Genomic DNA, 23,255 nt, shown 5'->3' on the forward strand with positions numbered 1-23,255 from the left:
GGCAAAAAATTACAAATTGTGGCTCTGATTGAGAGATTTGGTGTGTGTAATCACGTGCAGTGTAATTTATCAACAGGAATTCTGCTTTAAAACTCAGTTCTTTAAAATGTGCCGTTGATTAACAACCCAAAGTTCACATCAGGTCTGTCTTTGAAGGTTTGTTATCATTAAAAATAAATTCCCTTCTAGAGAATATGAAATGATTTGTAACTTCCAGACTTTTGCAATCACCAGGTTTTATTGAGCATTATTCTGAAATGTTATTTTCAAGTTCTCTTTTTAAGCGTCTCTCCGCTTTTAGACATGTTCTGGTTTATCACAGTTGTCTTATGGTTGTACTGTATCTTTAATCTTGTATTCTCTATTCTCACTATACATTTAGAAAGATTTAAAAAACTCCTATGTTTAGGCTCTGGACCATTAAACTTCCTTGACCATCAAATGTGCTTTTAGATGTTGTTGTTTTCCGTCTAGGCTTGATGTTGTTTTCTATAATGTTGTCCTTGTTCTTTCACCATTGACACCTTTGGCTTTTCTACAGGCTTCAGGCTCTATTAGTTCTTGCAGTTCAGTTCCTGCTGAAGGTTTTCGCAAGTTGAGATACATTTGTAATCTTTCAATTATTTGAGAAATTTCCCATCTAATATTTTCCAGAGATGCAATAAGGCGAGAGGGGAGGGGGGTGAAGGGGAGAACATTACAGCGGACTAGAAGCATGCTCCACATGGAATTAACTTTAAAGATATTTGCTTTACAAGCTCATTTGTAGTTACTTTAATATATTTTTAATACCTTGTGTCCAAAACTGTATTTTTTCTCAACACAAAAATTAAGATCCTGTTGCAACATTTAATATATATATATATATATATATAATCAAAATCCATGTCATGCTGATTTGAGTTTAACTTGAATTATTCAGTAGCGAACCACTTTGAATAACTTAAAATTGGATAGATAGATATATGGATGCTTTAATAAAAAAATAATAATAGTAATACGCAAATGAGACAAACACATACATAAAAACACTAAATAAAAAAACACTTTTATTAAGCACCAGAACGCGTATGTTTACATGCAGTAGTATGTAGATGATCAGAAAGCAGTGTTTTAAGAGCCCTCGTCCTGCTCCTGTGTGTCGGTGAGTAGAGAGCAGCTGTTCTCCAGGAGCGTGTCTCGCGCATCAGTCTCCGTCTCATCCGCTGACTCGTCGCTCATCTCTGCATCCTCGCAGTCTTTAGATTCGTCTAGCACAGGCTGATCAGTGTCTGTGGGATCCAGGAAGCGACACACTGCGCTCTTCCTGCCGAACGACTCTTCCTCGTGGAGAGCCAGCAGCTCTATCCGGTTAGAGACGGGCTCGTCCTCCTTCCTCTCCGACAGGAACGTCCGCTGAAGCTTTAGCTTCTTCATGGTGTGACATTTGTATTTAAGAGCTGAACCGTGCTCTTCAAAGATCACGCAGGTTCCGATGGCATCCTCGTACTCTCCGGCGAACAGATAGTGGCCAAGCTGCATCACGGGCTGCTCGCTGTCGATGTCCACGATCTTACACGAGCCCTGCCGACTGGAGAGTACATCCGAGCTGATCATCCCAGACAGCTCCGCCACAACCAGCTGCTCCTCTTCCTCCTCCCACTCGTCCTCCATAGCTTTATCTGATCAAGCAGTTCCACTCACTTAACTTCTTGGAGTGTCATGCAACTCATGAGCTCGACAACTTCAAGTAGCGAATTGCTTCGTAGAATGCGCGCGACGGAAGTAGTGATCGGAGGTCCGATTCTTTTGTGGGAATCGGTTCTTTTGAACAGTTTGGTGTAAAGAATCTTTAAAACACGAATCAGTAATTCCAAGTGTTTTCGTGTCTTTCTTAACTATAATTGCACATTTAAATAAATACTCCTCTGACCAAGAGGAACAGTATTTTTACTTAATTAATTTATTTATACAGTGACCAAATTTCACATTCATAAGAGCACATTTACTAATAAGAAACCCGGTGTTATGGTTTTGTTGACTGAAATATTTATTGACCGTATCAGAGACACAATAAGAAAGCTGTAAAAACTTTGAAAGCTTGTGAACTTTGTAATATAAAGTTAGGCCTATTTATCTGGTTATCTGAATTTGCATGCATGTGTGTATGTGTATATCTTTTTTTTTTTCTTCGGCACAATGTGACTTTGCTGCAGCCTTGAATTGAACTGAATTGTCTGGTCAGAGGAGAACTGGCCCCCTAACGGAGCCTGGTTTCTCCCAAGGTTTTTTTCTCCATTCTGTCACCGATGGAGTTTCGGTTCCTTGCCGCTGTCGCCTATGGCTTGCTTAGTTGCGGTCACTTCATCTACAGCGATATCATTGACTTGATTGCAGATAAATGCACAGACACTATTTAAACTGAACAGAGATGACATCACTGAATTCAATGATGAACTGCCTTTAATTATCATTTTGCATTATTGACACACTGTTTTCCAAATGAATGTTGTTCAGTGCTTTGACGCAATGTTTAAAGCACTATATAAATAAAGGTGATTGATTGATTGATTGACCTTGTGTTTTTGTTTTGAACTTTTATACCTCACCCGGCAACCATTTATTATTCTATTCTATTCTATTCTATTCTATTCTATTCTATTCTATTTTCTTTTTAATTTCTTCTTTTTGATGTTATTTCTTAATAAAACATTGTATATTACTGTTCTTTAAAAAAATATTTAAAATAAACAATATAATTTTCCTACGTGTGTGTTGCTCGGTAATTAAAGTTACTTTTCGCATATTAATTAAAACCTCGGTTGACCGAAATATATATATATTCTCAATGGATTAGTTAAAGATCCGACTCCAAAGAATGAATCGTTCATCCATCGGGCATCGATAGCAACTTCCGGAAAAGCAACGTGTGCTGAAGTCACATGTGCGCTAGTTCATAGCAGTTGAGAGACACATGTACTCAGGCAACTTTACTAAATTAGAGCTAATTATTGTCAGAGTGTCCTAGAAAAGTTCAGAATAAGCGCAAGAACCTGTTTTTGTTAAACAGTGAGTATCTGATGTTTTTTTTTGTGTGTCTTTATTGGTTCACTGTAAGCTAAATTAGTCTCGTAGTTTGTAGCGTGCTAACGTTAGTTAATGCTGCGCAAGATACATTTCAATATTTATTTTCTAAACATGGTATTGAGTTTACTGCAATAATATAAACATAACGGGTTTGTATTTTAGTGGTCCTCTGAATATATTAACATTACGTGTAAAACTGTGGAAGCAGCTCCACGCGCCGATCTGAAAATCATCCAGTTTGTCACGATTAAGTAAGATACCTAGACATCTATTTTACTATAAATAATGTTAACCCTATGAATTTTGTAGATGAGTATGTTTACATGAGTGTAATCCTACAGTATGAAAGCCACATGGGGCATGCCCTGGCAATATACACACTGACTGTCTAGGTTTCTGTTTCTGGCCTAATTATGAAGGTTTTTTTATTTATTATTATGGTCAAATATCAACTTCTTGTTTACTTGTATTATTACCGTACAACAGGTTTGTAGGTGTCAGTCATGGGCAGAAGGTTGGACCCCACCACCAAGGTGAAAAGAGGACCTGGACGTAAGGCCAGAAAACAGAAGGGAGCAGAAACTGAGCTGAACAAGTTTTTGGTTGATGGTAAAACACACATTCTCCGAGCGATTTGATTACTGGGCTACATTTTCATGTTTTATGTATTCAATATTTATATACTCATTTTAGAATATATTGAAACAATGGTTATTCTCTGTTTGCAGAGGATGGGCCAAAAAAACTTTCAAGCAGAGCGAGAAAACGGTACGTTTCTTTTAAATGATTGCATATGAATAACTACATTTAGTCATTTCTTTTGTCGTATTTTTGTATCTCCATGTTAATTTCTTGTGAATTGTATTAATTATTTTCCCAAAATACATTTCTTCAGAGCTGTAAAAAGAGCCCAAGTGACTAAAGAACCTAAACAAGAGGAAAAGCCTAAGAAAGGTATTTAAACATTTAAAAATTGAATTATAATGGATTTACAATGTTCATGCACCCATGTAAATGAAGTATTTCCTATTTGCAGGATTCTCAGATGAGAATAATAAATGGCTTAAACCAGCACAGAGGAAGCGAAAGATTGAACAATCTGAAGAAGGTGAAGACAGTGACAGCCAATGGGAAGAAGAAGATGATGATGATGATAATGAAGAGGGCTTAAATAACAAGGAAATGGAGGAAGAGGATGATGACGATGAAGATATGGTGGATGACTATGGTGCTGATGAAGGCGATGATCAAGACAGCGATGGAGAAGAGGTAGGATTTCAAGCAGTGAAAAACATTTGTATAGAGGAAATCTTGTCCTTTCTCATGTCAAAATGGGGATATATATATATATATATATATATATATATATATATATATATATATTGTATTTTGCATGTGAGATGAGCCAGAAATAATGTCAAAATACATTTAGTCACTTCACAAAATAAATATGCAATAAAATGAGGTTATGACAGCATTGTAGCATACTACCATTTGAAATATCTTTTATTATATATTATTATTATTATACACTATAAATACTATCAAAAACAATCAGCATAGTATTCGAAGCGTAGCCATACCCTTATTGTAATCACATCATTACTTGGCCTGTCAGCTTCTGCCAATTGAGAAAGCTGCAAGAAAACAGAAAAAACAAACAGGCGTGAAACCAGAGAGTGATGATGATGATGATGATGAGGAGGAGGAGGAGGAAGAAGAAAAGGAAGATTTAAAGGAAGATGAGGATGAAGAGGATACTGTACAGGCAAATATTGACGAAACTGAACAATTCAAACTCCCAGGTGCAGCAGATCGAGCGAAGGAGGGTGAGTTCAACTCTTAGTATGTCGTCCAACTAGAGAAATTCACAGCCGCAGAATTACATTGCTCTAGAAGTGTATTTTAACCCTCCGTCTCAATATGTGCAGGTCTTTTAGCGATGGACCTACAGACCATCCATCAGAGGATCAAAGATAATGTGGATGTGCTGTCTCACTTCAGTGAGAAGAGAGAAGAGGGTAAAGAGAGATCGGAGTATCTCTCTCTGCTGCGCTCTGACCTCTGCACCTACTACAGCTACAACGAGTTCCTCATCAGCAAACTCATGGACCTTTTCCCACTCTCTGAGGTGCGTGTTTGTGTCTGCTAATGAGGAGTAACTTAGCATGACTGGGTTTTTAACCATCTCAGTTGCTGAAGTGTAGATGCTTCCTGTTTTAGTACCACCCATCTGCCTCCTCACAAGGTGTGTGGCTATGCTAACAGGATAGAGGAAGTGTCTGTCAAGATCTGAAGGGGTGGATGGCCACACCTCCTCCACCTCTATATGAATTGGCAGTACATCTATATCAGAAAAAAAACTGTCTTTGTAAAGCTTTGGAAGTTGTTTTCTTACATGTCGTTTGACGTACATATACAATGTTCAATTTCAGCTGATTGATTTTCTTGAGGCCAATGAAATTCAGAGGCCGGTCACCATCAGAACCAACACCCTGAAAACCAGGAGGAGAGACTTGGCTCAGGTCTGAAAAGATTTCTGTTCCATTTAAATATTGTGATATTTTGTATTAGTCCTTTTTGCACCTGCTTTGTGATTGGACGGTGTGAAATATTGGATCCAAAACATGATCCAGTTTCTCGAACCTCATCAGAGCTAGTTTAAAAAATTCAAGTGACCACAGTGTATTTGTAGAATGAATGCGAACATATCGAGATACATCTGAACAGTGTCAAAAGATCAACTATCTGTTAGTCATTCACAATGCTGGTGATGTGTGGCTTTTAAAGGAAATAATCACCTAATTGAAAATGTTTTAAAAATTTTGGACATGCTGTCATGCATGAGACTTCTTATGTGAGGCATGCAGATCATGCACTTTAGGGAAATCTCTCAGATAAAGATGGTTTACAATTATCAGTAGTGTCCTGCTCACACAGAGGTCACTTCTAAACCAAGCAGCTTTCTAGTGGTCGCAAACGGTACAAAAGCTGTCACTGGGGCACAGTACCTTTTCAAAAAAAGCTACACTTTTGTACCTTTTTGCTACTAATATGTAAACTTGAGGTACAAAGATGTAAGTTTGGTCCCATTCCAGTGATAGCTTTTGTACCTTTTTTCAGAATTTTGATAAAAATAACGAAGTTATTTATAAAACGAGAAAATGCATAGATGAATCATTCATAAATATCTATAACATACATTTGCAAAATAGATAGGGCACATTTTCATTTTATGCCGACTTTGAAGGAATAGTTTACCCAAAAATGAAAATATATGATGTTTATCTGCTTACCCACTGGGCATCCAAGATGAAGGTGACTTCATTTCTTCAGTAGAACGCAAATAAAGGTTTTTAACACAAACCGTTGCAGTCGATCAGTCTTATAATGGAGGTGAATGGGAATCACGGCTTAAACACAATAAAACAGAAAAAAATAATTATTATTATTAAACCCTGTGGCTATTGGCGATACATTGATGTAAAGACACAAAACGATCGGTCTGTGCAAGAAACTGTACAGTATTTATATTGCGCTTTACCTCTAATTCACGCAATGTCTGTACTCTCCTGAGCGCGTTCTCAGCAGCAGGCACGTGAGGTGTCTTCATGCTTTGTGGTGGATCGCAGACTTATGTGCATTACTGCCACATCTCTCTCAAATGAGAGATATGTGACGGTAATGCACTTCTGAGTCTGCGATCCACCATAAAGCATAAAAAAAGACACCTCACAAGCCTGCTGCTGAGAACGCACATAAGTTCGGACATTGCGTGAATCAAAGGTAAAAAATGTCAATGTATCGCCACGAGCCCCAGGGTTATGTTTGTGTATGTTTTCTTTTTTTTTAGTTTTATTGTATATTTTAGCTGTGATTCCCATTCTCATCCATTAGAAGACTGACAGACTGCAACAGTTTGAGTTAAAAATCTCTGTTTGTATTCTACTGAAGAAACAAAGTCACCTAAATCTTGTATGCCCTGGGGGTAAGCAGATAAACATCATATTTTTGGGTGAACTATCCCTTTAACAGTCATCAAAAATACTGTTTACAAAAAACTGTCATAAGGGATACATCTGAGGCCTATTTTTACCCTATTTTAATACCAGTCTCGCCTTCCCAATGGGAAAATCCCAAAACTACAATAAAAAAAATACTGATGTCAGTCTGGTTCACAGGCGTCTTGTAATCTAAAGGCATGTTCTTTAACACAGGCTCTGATTAACAGAGGAGTCAACCTGGATCCATTGGGGAAATGGTCCAAAGTGGGCCTGGTTATATATGACTCTTCTGTTCCCATAGGTTAGTTCCAGTGTCATAACAAAACAAACATGTATTTTTTCATTCTTCATCTTTCATAGACTGAAAGAATTAAAGTTATTTGTCTTTCTGTCTTTTAAACAGGAGCAACTCCTGAATATCTGGCAGGCCAGTACATGTTGCAAGGTGCATCATCATTTCTGCCTGTAATGGCGCTTTCGCCCCAGGAGGGGGAGTCAGTGCTGGACATGAGCTCCGCTCCAGGAGGCAAGACCACTTATATGGGTGAGCATATGCTTCTCTGTCACAGTCACGCCAACTGCTGTCTTATTGTACAGCGACAACAAAATATTACAGTCAGACAGTTCTACAATGTTATTTTAAAATGTTCTGAGAGTGTGTGAAGCCAGATTGTATATCATTTGTGTGATGCAGCTCAGCTCATGAGGAACACAGGCATGATTGTGGCTAATGATGCAAATGCAGACAGACTGAAGAGCGTGGTGGGAAACATCCATCGTCTCGGTGTCACTAACGCGGTCATCTGCAACTATGACGGCAGACAGTTCCCCAAGGTTCTGTCCTGTTCTCTCTCTTTTTGTTGTTTCATCTAGTGTCATTGTTTTGGGTATATATATCCAGTTTTTTTATACATTTCTATACAATTATGTGTTTTACTTTAATGGTAGGTGATGGGAGGTTTCGATAGAGTGCTTTTAGATGCTCCTTGCTCGGGTACCGGAGTTATCTCTAAAGATCCAGGAGTAAAAACCGGCAAGGTAACATTATTTTCTCTTTGTGGCATTTGATACTGAAGCTTTTAAAGACCAGCCTTTATTGTGAAGTGTACTTTTATGTACATTCTCCATTGAAACTCAAACTTTCTGTCTGTCTCTCAGGATGAGGCTGATATTCTTCGCTCGGCTCACCTGCAGAAGGAGCTCATCCTGTCTGCTATCGACTCTGTCAATGCTGATTCTCCAACTGGCGGATACCTTGTTTACTGCACATGCTCTATTATGGTTAGTTGCACACACTAGCTATGTATCCATTTTTCCTATTTTTATGCACATTTTGAAGTATCACATCAGAAACAAATGATGGCAATGCCAAAACAAAACAAAAATTCACAAAGTTTTTACGCTCTTCGAGTCTGCATTTGCTTTGTCATATTGTGATCGGTGTTACATGATCCTTTAGAAATCAATCTAATATGTCTTCTCCATAGGTAGAGGAGAATGAGTGGGTGGTGGACTATGCTTTGAAGAAGAGAAATGTAAAGCTGGTCCCCACTGGACTAGACTTTGGCAATGAGGGATTCACCAGGTAATGAGGTCTTATTTGAGGTCCATCTACAGCAATGAATGCTGAGCTCCTAGAAACTGAGTTTGTAATGTGAATTTGCCAAAGAAATTATGAAGTGCACTTAGAATATATGATCTCCTCTCCACAGATTCAAAGAAAAACGTTTCCATCCCTCTCTTAAACTCTCTCGCCGATTCTACCCTCACTCCCAAAACATGGATGGATTTTTTGTGGCCAAGCTAAAGAAGCTGTCTAACACCATCCCCACTGCCCCAAAAGAAACAGGTGTGTAATCATTTCCCATTTGTTTCCACATCTTGTTTATTTTCTGATCTGGTATTAAATCTATTAACTGTTCTTCAGGAGATGAAGCAGAATCTACTAAAATGGAGACCGCAGCCTCATCCGAGCAGGTCCAGAAACCAGAACCTAAGCAACAGAAGCCCACTTCAAATCCAGAGAAAAGCAAGATGGGCAAGAAGCAGAAATTAAAACAGAAGAAATCTGAGCCGGCCATCATCACAAAGAAAACCGGAGTGAAATCTGAGAATAAAAAATCTGATGGTCCCAAAGGGGCCAAAATCCCAAAGTTGGATGAAGCAGCATCCAAAAAGAGCGAGAAGCCTGACAAAAAGCAGAAGGTAAAGGAACTGAATGGAGATTCAACAAAAGAGGTAGGGAAGGAGAAGAAAGAGAAAAGCCAGTTGGAGAAAAAGAAAAACAAAATGCAAAGGAAGAAATTGTTGAAGAATAAAAACAGAATGGGGAAAAACAAGTTTAGGAAGTTAAAAAATGTGCTTGGACACTGAAAACAGTGGCCAGTGAAATTCAGTCTTGTGTCGCAGTGAACTGCCATGGACCTGTGTGCTCAGGACTGGGATCTGTCATTGGTTTGACACCAGATGGGAAGTGCAGTCAGTCCCAACGTGCTGTTTAGGGACTCGAAGATTATCTTTTAGAAGTGTACACAATTTTGTGTATCTATCTTGCTTCCCAAGACTTTTGTCCACCTTTATTGTTATCGCTTTACTGTGAGGATTACTTCAAACGTGGTATAAATCTTATAAATGTATATGTCATTGTCCGTTTTTAATGGATTTTGTTTTGAAAAAGAACATTTAACTGAAATACTGCAAAGGAGTGAGTATATGGTCTGTTTTTCTGTCACCTATTAAAAAGAAAGTTTGAAAAAAAAAAGTAGTTTGGTGTCTGAAGAAGTGACGTCTGAAACCTTGAAGTACTTTGGTTTTAGCCTTCCCTGAAAAGAGAGTGACTGAAATGATATTTCACGGCTCGTCTTATAACCTGACCTTTCGTTTCAGCCTTTCAGGAAGTCACCTCAGAAAATCAGATCAAAAACTACTGAGGTAGAAGTGAAATCTTGCTTTGAGCCCGAGTGCATCACGACTGCTGTTCAGCAGAACCTATTGACATCACTTTTCACATCGCAAAAAAAGTTTTCTTCGGGTTCAAATGTCTAAACCACTCAGCAGATGATCTTTCCTCCCACCCGTCTGGCCCGGTGCATGTGTAACCATGGTAATGAACTTATCGCATTGTACCCTCTGAACTGCGACGCTTTCTCTGTGCTTGCATGAAATCCTTCTCACTCCACAAAAGATGGCCCAAAATGCCATAATTATCGCGGCTTGTTCCTCCCAAAGCTGTTCATTCTGTTGAAATGAAGCACAAGTGTTGGCAAAGCGTTTATTTTAATCACATTGCAGTGATTACATGCAGGGAGATAATTTAAGGTTGTGCCTGAAGGGTAAACGAAGCCATTCAGCAGGCCTGTGGGTAAAACGCTCCAGATCAGACTGGTTTGACACCCCACTGATTAAGTGCTATTGTTGAAGGGTAATTATCAAGATCACCTGCGCATATGATTGCAGGGGTAGAGTGTCCAGTCTGTCTTCAGTAAGAACTACTTCCTTTTGTTTTGTACAGTGCAGTTGAGTTTTCTCTTATTGTGTCACCGGTATAGTCCACACTAATGTTTTAGGTTGGTTAGTGGTGCTTACAAAGACGAGAAACACTATTAGGGTGGTTAGGGTAATGTGGGACACTTTTTAGCCATTTTGATTTGTGCATCATATTTCCATAGGAAAATAAAATGATTAATCAAACTGTTATATCATTATGAAATCCCCAAGATGTTCCCTATCTATATTGTTATTAAAGGGGATTGGCACAAGGAGCACATATATTAGTGCTCCTTGTGCCAAATCGTTAAAGAATTTGTGGATTTTCTAATGTGGGACACAATGGTTTGGCTAATAAATAGTTTTTTTTTTTTTTGTTTTTTTTTTACAAAGTCAATTTTACATGTAACACTCCTGGGCCTGTACCATGAAGCTAGATTAGATGGTTAGCCAGGTAAGTTTCAGGTTAGTTTGCACCAATCCTGGGTTTTAGGTACCACGTAAGTGGCTTGGCTTTAAGCAGCATTCATTGCCATAGTAATTTAATGGCTATCCTGCTCCGGGACAGGTTATGTTCTGGGTTAGAGAGCTCAAACTGAAGGTGGACCAATCAGATGTGAGAGAAGTAACACATGTCTGACACAAAGTCACTCCAGTTTATCTTGCTCCAAATTAAGGGGAATAATGCTAAAAAAATATAAAAAAATAGAAGTCTGGGTTTAGTGATAATTACGGAGTCATTATATGATTTACATAATAATCGTGATTCATATTATTATTATTATTATTATTATTATTTATCTTTTGCACACAAGCAATTTTAGTTTAACAGTTATTATAAATTGTTTAAATATTAATGTAAACAGATCATGTAATATAAATAAGCTGTAGTATCAAAAATTGCACTATTTAAAAAATAATAAATCTGACCTTACAGGTTCGAGTCTCTATCACTATATATTTTCAAATGTTTAAACTAAGTTAACATGTTTCACTTGTCACTGCACTGATAGAGCAAGATTATTTATTTGTCCTCCTTCATTTTTCATACCACATTTAAATTTGGCCTATTCTTCAATCTCTTAACCTTTAGCAAAACCTTTAACCTTTAGTTCTGAATATCGCTGGGTCTCTCGAGGGAAGTAAATCAGACTTGCTTTGTGCTGCAAGGCTCGTGATTGGCTGTTCACCGGTGATGTCACACAATAATGTGAACACGCTCCACAAACTCAGGATCAAAGCCTGAGTTGACAAAGAAAGTTGATGAACAGCATCATGGTTCCAACAAAGCCGGATTGGAGAGGTTTTGTTTTGTCAACTGAAAACTAAACCTGTAACTCTGAATTTGTTCAGCTACCATCATGGTACAGGCCCCTGGGCAGTCATGGACTCATCACGGTCCAGGATCCCATTGTCCTCTAGTGGCTAAATTGTGAATCTGGATCTTAAAACTAATAATATTGCTTCATTATAAGCCCTGAAATTGACAAAATTACATGTACTTTATGGCATTATGTATAACCTTCTTAATGCACATTTTATCAATTGAATAAGATGGTATATTTGACTGTCCCACATGAGTCAAAACCTGCTGTCCCACTTTTGAAACATCCTTTTCTAAAGTGGGACAACAAAGATTTCTTTAAATAGAAAATATTCTTAACATTTTAAGAATATTATTGCAAAATATGATGTATAGATTCATCACAAATGTAATTTGATAACAATTCAGAACAACGTTTTCTTATCCTTAACATCAATTTAGTCTTAAACCTATGTCAGTGTCATTTCAGTGAACTTTACAAGAGGTACTTCCTGTTTGTTGATTTTCTTGGCCACATTTCTGACATAATTTCCAGAAAGTCCAGCGATTTCAATAACTTGACGCTCCTGCTTGAATTCAACACCAATCATGTTCACTTTAATGTTATAAAAGAAGAGATAAACGCAATGCAGCTTCAGTTACCCACATTACAGTAATCCACCCTAGTCCTGAACAAGTTTTGTGAACTAGTGCGTAAATGTAAATGGGTTAATTAGTGAGTGAGTTTTTGTATGGTTTCAAAAAACTTTTATGCTATTTTCAAAGAAAGTTAATGGTTAAATATGTAATGTGTAACCAGGTAAAAAGTGATAAAAATGTTTTATACCATCAAAAAAAAAAAAAAAAGTCTCCATTGGTAAATCTTTTTGTACATATTTACACATAACAATTTCACATCATAATAATTTAAACAAAATAAGAGGGATCATGAAATTTGCATGTTATTTATTTGTATTTTTTATTTAGTACTGTCCTGAATAAGCTATTTCACATAACAGATCTTTACATATACTCTACATATACACAAGATATACATACTCTACATATACACAAGATATGAATATACTTTACATATACACAAGATAAAATAATAACTGAATTTATAACAATGACCCCATACAAAAATTTGCATACACTTTAATCTTAAAGGCATGGTTCACCCAAAAATGAAAATTCTGTCATTAATGCATGTCGCTCTAAACCTCTGATTAAGAACTCTGTTCATCTTTGGAACACAAATTAAGATATTTTCGATGGATTTTGAGAGCTTTCTGACCCTCTCATAGACAGCAAGGTCATTACCACGATCAAGGTTCAGAAACACAAGAAGATTGGTTAAATAGTCCATGTGACATCAGCGGTTCAATCGTAATTTAACGAAGCTACGAGAATACTTTTTGTATGCAAAGAAAATAAAAACAACAACGCAGCCGTGTGACGCAGCTGACACAAGAAAAGCATAAGAAAATATCTTAATTTGTGTTCTGAAGATGAACGGAGGTCTTATGGGTTTAGGAAGTCATAAGGGTGATAATTGATGACAGTATTTTCATTTTTGGGTGAACTAACCCTTTCATACTATATGCCATTTCCTAGATGATCTACGACTTTGATCTACTTTTATATTTTGTGATGATTGTTCACGAGTCCCTGAGCAGTTCAACAGTCTGCTGTCCTTCAGAAAAATCCTCCAGCTCCTGCACATTCTTTGGTTTTCCAGCATCTTCTACATCTGAACCCTTTTCAAAAGTGACTATGATTTTATTGGAAAAAAAAAAAGTTTATATAATCATTTACACACACACACAAAAAAAAAAAATCATACATTTTGTAAAGTAATATATAAAAAAAGACATTTTATAAGTCAGTGCTGTATTATACATAAATACACACACACAGCATATATTTTGAAAATATTTACTTGTATTTACATTTATATTCATACTCCTATAAATAATATAATATAAATATATTTAATACATATAAACGTAACATATTTTTCCTAAATACATACATGCATGTGTGTGTTTACATATACATAATAAATATACACAGTATACACATATTATGTAAACAACATTTATTTTGGATGTGATTAATCGTGATTAATCATTTGACAACACGTATATTAATATACATATATATTTGATTTCAAATTAATAAGAGGTTAAATATCTTTGACTTTGCACACACAGGCTGCATCCGAATATGCATAGTTCCTTAGAAAGTGAAAACAGTATTTGATGCTGGTAGGTCATTGACATTTCTAATGTAGTATGTCCAGAATACATAACACAACATATGGAACAATTGTTGTGAAGTATATACTGTACTTATTCAAAAGAAATACCTACTCGTAGTATGCGATTTTAGAAGCAGCTATATTCATGAGGGTCTGCAGGGGTCTTCTCTTCGATATTATCTGTTTTGTTTTTGTAAAGAGGGTCCATATCATAGAAATTTGGGGCTTTTTTTCACTTAAGTAAGCAACCACCGATCAACTCCGTAGCATAGCAACATGCTCAGAACAACTCAAACCCCTTAGAACTGTGGATCTGGAAGTAAAAACAGCATCAGAAAATTCATATCACATGAAACATATTTAAATAACAGCATTTCTGTTGGCCTGAGGTGTTGCCTGTATGTAAATGTGCCATCCCATCCGCCCCTTCAGTTTATGTTCCGCTACGTTTGTTATGTTTTGATTGCCTCAGTCTCTCTGTGGTGCATCTGAGCATGTTTGTGTCTTGTCGTGACTTCACAGATTGACCGTATAGTTAATCCTCTCACAGCGGGGAAATGCGCCAGAGTCTTCATTATATCCTCCAGCTGCCTATATCAGGAATGACTGCAGAAACGTGTAGGCCTTCGCAGAAGTCTGTACCTGGGAGACGCAGCTGTCAAACCCAACTAGCCTACATCTTACCACTCTGCTTCAGCCACAGAATAGTTCAAACAAGAGGACAATTCTGCCATTGTGCGCTCACTATTTGTTTAAAAAACTTTTATTTAATCACATTTAATTATCAATGGCAGAATATCCAGGGTGATCTTCTCCACTGTTTTTATATTTAAACATGAAATACTAGATGGATGGGTTTAAAAATATATATATATCTAGACCCTGCATTTTTATTTTTTTCATTGCACTAGCCTGCATCTTTCAAATTCTTATACATGGGAAGCTTTTCACAAAACGTGTCCTTAGACCTTGCATTTTTTATTCCACTACCCTGCATCTTGCATTTTTAAACGCAAAAACATGTTCTGTGTGAATAGCCCTGTAACACTTGTCTGTCAGATGTTTAGTATGGAGCCCAACACATGACATGTAGGAAAACATTTATAGTGCGCAGCACAATATAATAATTTGTTCCCTCGTTTAAATAAATTGTGCATTCAAAATAAAAATGTGTTCCCTCATTTTACTTAAGTTGTGTGGACGCTTTACTATTTTACATTTTTTTCCCCTGCATGTCATGTTTGCGGCTCCGTAGTTTAGAAACCCAGCGAGTGATGTCAAATTCCGCAATGAATGACTCTTTAGAATCAATTCTATGATTTTCAATGGATCAATCCTAATTATGAAAGTCAAGTTGACAGGTCAGTTTGCACTGAACAGAGTGGCTCCAGCATAAATGACTCGCTCGCTCTGAATCTAAATGAGTTAGAGCCACCAAATGGCACTGAGACAAACCTATGTTCAGGTCAGATAGCAACAGGTTAACTGCTAACAGTGAAAACACAACTGATCTGATCATTTTTAGTTCTTTATTGGAGCTTGACAGCCCCTTTGCCATTCACTTTTCATAGTATGGACCTGAGCAGCAACATCCGGGAAAACATCCTCTTTTTCAGCTCTAAATAATGAAGAGAACTGATATGAATTGATATTTAAGATATTCCCACAAAATGTTTTTTTTTTTTTTTTTTTTTACTTCCTGTAGAGCTTAAAATGTACAGCACAGCTTGTTGATCTGGTTCTGCTCAGTCTTGGCCTGTGCAGAGTGAAGGTCTGTCACAGCTGGGTCTGACAGAATCGCTAGACATCATGTCCTCTCAGTTTCACTACAAACTTTCTGAACTCTAAGACCTTTATTTTGAATTTTAGAGCTCTTCTCAGGGTCTGTTGTCCTCTCACCCACCCACAGAGACGAATCTGCCCACTCTTATTTCTCACCACACATGTGCACGCACACACACACGCTGCTAGAATCCCTGCCCACAGAACTGCAGAAAACACACACACACACACACATACCACCTTCGCCTCTTTCTCTCACTCAGAGGTGACACGCTGGTGGGCTCTAGTCCTATCCTACCGTACCCTCATTTTTCATCCTTGTCTCATCCCTCTCTTTTCGCCCACCCGTCCTCCCACACACCTTCTCTCTCGTTCTAGCGTTCTCTCTCTGTCTCGCTTTGGCTCTTTCTCTGTGTCTCTTGAGTGACAGTCAGAGAGGACTGTAGAGGCCAATTACTCTTCTGCTGTTTTGGTGAGTGTGTTATATAAAATAAGAGCAGCTTCTGCTGTCTACGAGAAGCAGACATCTCTACTTCTATGAGTCTACAATCATCTCCTGCTCCTTGGATAAACTTTCTGGATCATTCTGGATGCCTATAATATTTATGTGTATAACTTTAGAATTAAAAGGGGTTATAGCTGATGTTTCGAGATGAAAGAATTATAATTAACTCTTTCCCTGCCAGAACTAAACTCTTTCATATCCAGAAAATGTTGTTATATGAATATCTGAACAAGCAATATGTCAAAAGGAAAAACAGTGTAGCTTCATCTGTTGTTTTTTATCAACACTTGAATGCAAGTTTAATTACTTAGAACTTAAAATTTAAAAGGTTTAAAACTACATCTTAATCAGATTCAGAACAATAATAAAATCAACAGGATGGAGAAGTTTTCTTCCAACAACACATCCAAAGCTTGCGCAAAGCTTCCTAGCTCGACGTTTGATGTTATGACAGTTTTGATTCACATGCATAATAGCGCCATCTACTGTATACCAGAGAGAACACAGAAAGATGGAAAATTGTGGTGGTGGAAGAGTTAATACAAGGGTTTTTGAAGGATATTATCATTAGGGATCACAGAAAAAAACTGATTGAAATATGTAAAAACAAATTATAATTTTCATTTTAGGTCAAAGTTAGTATGCAATCTATATAAAAGATTGTAAAAAAAAAAGAAGTATATATATATATATATATATATATACTTCTTGTCTGGGTGAAAGCCTTGTATTATTTCATGACTGCAGTCTTGTGTTTTAACTGTTCTGATGCATTTTGAGAGGATGGATTTACTTTATAGTCTCCATCAAAAGATCACTGCCTGCAAACAACTCCTATTTGGCATTTAGAAACTTGGGTCACCCAGTCAAGCTGAACTGATAAGGAGGAAATGGGATAGATATTATTATTCTTAAACACCAGAATAATGAATAAGCACAATGTGTGAAACCTGTTGTTTTTGGCTGTGTGTAGCACCTGCAACTCTGCATTTAACTTTCTGAAGGATCCCAATTGTTAGAAACCAGCAACATGTTTGTGAAACACTGCAATGTGTGTAATGTTTTGTAATCTGTCACAGTATAAGACAGTTTTTGCAGAGGTTGTTACAAAACGAAGGGACAGCTCAAACATTATCAAGCAGGAAAGAAAACTTGCCGTATATGTTGCAAATCGCTTTAACTCATTTAGCATTTGAAAACTACATTATAACTTTTTGTACAAAACCTTGACTTTTTGATAACTCTCATATTAGATGAGGTAGCTTACATTAGAAGTTGACTGATATCTGTAATTAGAGTAAATAGGCTCTGTAATGTAAATAAAGTAATTAGATCTTGTAAACGACTCTGTCGCTAGGTTACTGCTAGATTGGTTGCTAGTGGCAGCAGCTGGCTGGATAAACCTGCGATCCTTCACCGTGTGAGAAACTCAGACAGGGTACACAACCGTAAAAACACTGGCTTCAGCCTGATCAAACACGAGAGCCCCTCTCTGGACTCTGATGCCAGGGATACCTCAGGGCTGTGTGCGCGGTTTTCTAGAAAAGTTCTTGTCAGGCTATTATTATGTTAGACCACTGTCTGTTTATATGCTATGAGTTAGATCATAATTATATATGATGTTTGTGTTGTGGTTAAATGATAGTGTCGTTTTGGTTTGTGACAATGCATTCTCTATCAACACATATCAGGTTGTCTTTGTGTATAAGGCCTCTTGATCCACAACTGTTTTTATGTTTTGTAATAGTTGTTTGTCCTGTGCAGCTAAACTGCTCGCTGTTCTTCAGAAAAATCCTCCTGCACATTCTCAGGTTTTACAGCATCTTCTGTATATTTGAACCCTTTCACAGTGACTATGATTTTGTGATCCATTTTCCCACACTTTGGACTATTAAGAGACTCATACAACTAATAAAATTAAACTAATAATATTTTTTTTTTTACTGATGCTCACGAAGGAAACAATGCATTAAGAACAGGGAGTGTAAACTTTTGAACAGATGTAAATAGTTCTTATTTTGTTTAAAGTATATTTTTTCATTTAGTACTGCTTTTCAGAAGCTACTAATTAATGCTCAAACTCGAATGAAGAACAGGTGACGACTCGTTAATTAGAAAGTAAGAAACGAGGAACACAGGCCTTCTTAGGACCAAACGAAAACTAAACCAAAAGAGGCAGATTGTGACAATTAGTTTGTTTGTTTTTGAATGTCAAAATGTTTTTTCTATTTCATTTATTTTAAATTAGTATCATTCAGTATGTAATATAAAATATCCATAATATAAAACCTGCATTTTTCTAGAATTAAAATTCAAACAGCGAGAAATTAACAGTGCACTTCATGTCCTAGGACATAGATAGATGCGTAGAAGAAAGGATCAAATAAAGTTCAATAAAATTAGAAAGAAAAAGACGGTCTGCACACTTTTCCACACTTGAAAAACAATTCTAAATTTATTCTGTAACATTTCAGTCCCATGACCTTCATATTATATAAACAATGCAGGGTTTTCTCTCTCAAAAAAATGCACAGATTTCTGTGAACATTCTCTCTCTCTCTCTCTCTGAGGGACAGAGAGAGAGAGAGAGAGAGAGATGTATCTTTATTGTATACACTATTTATTGACAGAGTTGTGTATGTTATGAATAAATCACTGCTAAACTGTTTTTCTGTGATACTCTTGTATGTTAGCACATTGTGTGTGTGTGTTGGCTCTTGTATCGTGTTCTCGAGGCCAGGGGGGACAGTAAGCAGATGGCACTGGCAGTTTGTGATGGTACTCATAGAGAGAGAAAAGAAAAAAAAAGACACAAAGACATTTCTCACAATGACCCACAGAAGCAGATTAATGAAAAAAAGAAAAGAAAAAAAAGAAAGGTTTCATATTCAATAAGTGACTTTTAGTGCAAATGCACTTTACAAATGAGCTTTATTCAGATTATGGATATTGACCGTGACTTCAGGACTGTGCGTATGACACACGAACAGCTAGAAACATCTCTTTCCTATTCAAACAGCTCTATATATCTCCTTGAGTTAAGTCCACCAAAAAAGTGTTGGCCTCCTCTCAACGGACACAGTATTCTGCCAGCTGCTGGTGCTTTTGGACGCAAACAGAAGGATGTGAGGAGACGAGGGATGGATGGACGCGGAATGAAAAAAGGAAGGCTGAGCTCATTTAAAGTAGGGGGCAGAGGGAGACAACACCTGGTTGTGGTGCCCTGCGTTTGTGTCACGACTTCTTTTGTGGTGTGCGTGCATATGATGTCATATTCCAGGCAGAAAGTGGCATCCCCTCGACAACATCAAACACCCCCTCCATACCTCTGACATCATCCCAGAGACATCAAGATAATAAGGTGCGTTTGCGTATATGTGTGTGTGTGAAGGAGACAGGGGAAAGGGAGGGAAAAGAGGTGTGTGTTGTGGAAGGGTGGAGGGGACGGGCAAAGCATATATAGACACCTCATCCTTAGATATGAGATACTAATAACATACTCATCCAGCTCACGCAAACACACACTGACATACAAACAGCACTCGCTTTAAATCAGATTCCTGCACACAGAGTAGGAAGAGAGCGGAGAGGAAAGACAGGGATGCTCTAAGCAGGTGCCAGAAACAGAGGGATGGAGGACTAAAGCATCCAGTCAGGTTTTAAAAGCTCTTCCAACTATTAGTGGTGAGTAAAACAATTTGAAACTTTAACCACTTATTTTCTTGTGTGAAACATATTAATCAGTACCGTTTTTTACTTTGAATACTTAGTTTAACAACTATATTTGATTTATATCCGTATGCCTGCATTTCTTTAAAAATATGAAACACTTATGGAATTTTGCAAGAACGTCATTGATCTCGAATGTTTTTCTGCACAGAATAAGGGTGCATTCCATGAAACCTGACAAGAACATGGCTGAAACAAGAAATAAGAAATTGCATAAGAATAGTGATAGAAAATAATTTTTTTTGTGACATTATTTTCATCACAGTTAAGGACTCCCTCAAATTCTCATAATCGTAATGCTGAATCAAAGAAATAAAAATAAATACAAAGAAAATAATTATTATTCCTGTAATGTGCAAACATAATGTTGATATTTTTGTTGAAGTTGAAGTGTTTATGTCATAGTAATATTTTTTTGTGCTGTCTTTAAATTAGTGCTGTCTTTAAATTGCTGATTTAAATAGAAAAGCATTATCATTTTTAGTGTAATACAGTTAAAATAAAACAGCATTAAACTAATATAATGATAATCATTTTTGATATAGGACTAAAAAAATGTAAGAAGGACAATTTCTGTGCAAAATGTAAGGAGAAGATGTATTTACATTAAAATAATGTCAAATTATTGGGGGAGGTGGCATGGATTTTATTTTATTTTATTTGTGAGATTAGCCTATTTACTGTTATACAGTTATAGTGTAGTCCAAGATGCCTTTGTTTCTTTTCCAAGATAATTTAGTTCTAATCTGAAAGGTGTATATATGTAGCTGAATTTATTCGAAATGCACAACAAACTAACCTATTTCTGTCTTTTATCTGTTTCTTTGTATGTACCGTGTACTGTTCTCTGCAGAATGCTGTTTTCTGTTTCTCTCTCCTTTATCTGTGTTTGAGTGTGTTCATCTAAACTTGTTCATCTGAATCTATCCATACCGACTCACATTAGCAGTGTATTTGGGGCCATTATCACTTGCACCATGCTGTGCTCCTCTGTATTTGTGGTGCTCGTGGTCCTTCTGGCCAATCCGGTGCCGGGCCACACCCGAACCCTTCACACCCCTGACAAAGCCATGCAGGTGGGCTTCCTCACACCATTAGTCACATACATTTTTAAGTAGTAAATTCAATGTAGCCTTATTCAATAAAAAAGAAATCCTGTCTCCACGATGCAGGTCATCGAGCAGTTCCTTGAGCGCTACAATGACCTTTTGACCCTTGATGATCTTGAGAACCTCACAAGTGACCAGTCAGAAGAGCCCTTGCAAACTTTCAGCTCTGGGCTAAAAGTGGCAGAAAACCCCAAGTGGATTGACATACCTGTTCAGAGCGAGAATGCCTGGCTCCGCCTCTTGAAGGGGGCTCTGGCCAATCAGAAGCGAGCGCCTCCGGACCGGTTGCGGAGGGGTTGGAACCGAGGCTGTTTTGGCCTGAAACTGGACCGGATCGGCTCTATGAGTGGCCTCGGCTGCTAATAATGAACTGAGAGACGGCTCGAGATGATGAGATGACTGTTGTCCCACTTAGCTCTAAGAAGAGGTCATTACCGAATTCTGGTCTGGTTTGGGACTAGTGAAAACTAGGTGGACAAATTCATTATATCGTGTATTTCAATAATACTTATTTTTACATTGGATTTGAAGTGACATGTTGTGTTAACTGTATTTGTATTTATTTCTTAATGAAGGTAGTAGTGTTTACTGGTTCCTTGAGATGTAGATGAGATACAATCGTTTGATAATCTGCTAGTAGTTTACTAGTAAGTAAAGATCTTAAAATAATGTCTCAAATAGTCTCAAAATGCATGATTTATATATAGAACATATACTGCTCACCTTCTGTAGTTTTGGCATGAATAAAATTTGTTCCACGTCATGTTTCTGCGTGTCTCATAATTGCGATACCTTCGAGTGTTTTTATTCATGCTATTATTCGAGTGTCCCATGTGCTTTTCTAAATCTGTGTGTTCTCCCACACACTGCAAATCAAGGAGTTCATGGGCTGCAAATATGCAAATGGTAGACTGTAACAGGATTCTCACAGTCCTAATCAGCTCCCATTGAACAAAGACACGCAGGCTGTCTGACACACATCCACATCCTTCTGATGAGAAGTGGGCAGTCTGGGGTTTAGTGCTGGATACATGTAGGATATTTCGTTTTTTAAGGAACTTAATAGTTGCTCATGGAAACATTTTATTGAACAATATGTTACTAAAGTGAATGTGAACAGCATGTCTCTGCATAAGTGTTTCCTCTTCTAAAGCAGAGAAGGAGTTGGTAGTCTACATGCATCCACAACCACTGAATCATTTGGGAACTGCATGAAAATCCCTTTATTTCTTACCACTCAATCAGCATGTGAAATGTTCATGTAGGCGTTAGGATTATATCTTGTGTGGAAAAAAAAACACTATGTTTAGGCACACAATCTTGAACATTCAACTTGAACATTTCATAGAATAGATATTCTCTCTAAGAACTGATGAGAGTTTTACATTAAAATAATTTGGCAAATTAGTCTGTTATGATCTATGTCCTCTGTTCTGTCTTTTGTTTCTACTGTATAATTTAATTTAAAAGCTATGTCAAAGTGAGTATAAAGCAGTGGGGTTGTTAAAAGTGTTCATTTTGTATTTTTCAGTAACCCTTGCTGCTTGTGCACATTTAGAAGACTACTGGGGTATATATGTGATGATTGTCAATTTATATGAAGTTCTTTCTTCAATGGAACACAGATCAATTCAAGTTTATAGCGCTGTACAAGATAAAAATCATTGCAAAGCAACTTTACAGAATATTAGGTTTCTACAAAATATTTAATAGTAGCTTATCAGTGGTGGCTGTCAGTTAATGTACATATGGCAGTAATGTACGGACAAAAATCATTTAAAGATGTAATCAAACAAACTATGAACAGCAATTATATGTTGCAATCAAACTTATAGCAAAATTTGATAGTTCTGTATTTTGCTTCAGGGTTAGCATCATCTGAGGTCCTCTGAGGGCTGGACATCATGCACCTCTTCTCAAGCCCCTTTCACACTGCCATTCCGGCAAATACAGGGGTAAAGTGTTCCTGCAATTGTTCCTGGGTTGCTAGATTTTGCACTTTCACACT

At 37.2% G+C, this 23,255-nt stretch overlaps 3 protein-coding genes and 1 non-coding gene across 7 annotated transcripts; 3 read left to right on the forward strand and 1 right to left on the reverse strand.

Annotated features, from left to right (window-relative positions):
- Positions 1 to 1,036: 1,036 nt before the first annotated feature.
- Positions 1,037 to 1,754, reverse strand: gtf3c6 (general transcription factor IIIC, polypeptide 6, alpha). The gene has a single exon (XM_052579054.1). The coding sequence runs from the start codon at positions 1,651 to 1,653 to the stop codon at positions 1,114 to 1,116; it is 540 nt and encodes a 179-aa protein (XP_052435014.1). The 5' UTR covers positions 1,654 to 1,754; the 3' UTR covers positions 1,037 to 1,113.
- Positions 1,755 to 2,880: 1,126 nt separating this feature from the next.
- nop2 (NOP2 nucleolar protein homolog (yeast)) lies at positions 2,881 to 9,831 on the forward strand. Of its 2 annotated transcripts, XM_052579172.1 has the most exons (17): positions 2,899 to 3,048; positions 3,229 to 3,317; positions 3,553 to 3,675; positions 3,795 to 3,834; positions 3,962 to 4,020; positions 4,103 to 4,335; positions 4,685 to 4,895; positions 4,998 to 5,197; positions 5,502 to 5,591; positions 7,284 to 7,371; positions 7,474 to 7,614; positions 7,765 to 7,904; positions 8,019 to 8,108; positions 8,229 to 8,351; positions 8,558 to 8,655; positions 8,783 to 8,919; positions 8,998 to 9,831. In XM_052579172.1, exons 3-17 carry the CDS (start codon positions 3,570 to 3,572, stop codon positions 9,441 to 9,443), a joined length of 2,202 nt encoding a protein of 733 aa, XP_052435132.1. In that variant the 5' UTR covers positions 2,899 to 3,048; positions 3,229 to 3,317; positions 3,553 to 3,569; the 3' UTR covers positions 9,444 to 9,831. The 2 variants fall into 2 exon arrangements, with proteins under 2 accessions (XP_052435130.1, XP_052435132.1); XM_052579170.1 differs by lacking the exon at positions 3,229 to 3,317 and having other exon boundaries at positions 2,881 to 3,048.
- On the forward strand, positions 5,277 to 5,418 carry LOC127975596 (small nucleolar RNA SNORA29). Its single transcript, XR_008157565.1, has one exon. It is a non-coding gene; the product is annotated as a small nucleolar RNA SNORA29 (small nucleolar RNA).
- A 9,959-nt stretch (positions 9,832 to 19,790) lies between the features above and the next one.
- Positions 19,791 to 22,010, forward strand: nppcl (natriuretic peptide C-like). Of its 3 annotated transcripts, none has more exons than XM_052577822.1 (3): positions 19,791 to 20,093; positions 21,088 to 21,214; positions 21,311 to 22,010. In XM_052577822.1, the coding sequence occupies exons 2-3, from the start codon at positions 21,116 to 21,118 to the stop codon at positions 21,608 to 21,610; spliced, it is 399 nt and encodes a 132-aa protein (XP_052433782.1). In that variant the 5' UTR covers positions 19,791 to 20,093; positions 21,088 to 21,115; the 3' UTR covers positions 21,611 to 22,010. The 3 variants fall into 3 exon arrangements, with proteins under 3 accessions (XP_052433782.1, XP_052433779.1, XP_052433780.1); XM_052577819.1 differs by having other exon boundaries at positions 19,794 to 20,093; positions 20,992 to 21,214; XM_052577820.1 differs by having other exon boundaries at positions 19,794 to 20,093; positions 21,085 to 21,214.
- Positions 22,011 to 23,255: the final 1,245 nt, after the last annotated feature.

Source organism: Carassius gibelio, chromosome B16 (genome assembly GCF_023724105.1).
Source record: "Carassius gibelio isolate Cgi1373 ecotype wild population from Czech Republic chromosome B16, carGib1.2-hapl.c, whole genome shotgun sequence".
Classification (NCBI taxonomy): Eukaryota; Metazoa; Chordata; class Actinopteri; order Cypriniformes; family Cyprinidae; genus Carassius; species Carassius gibelio.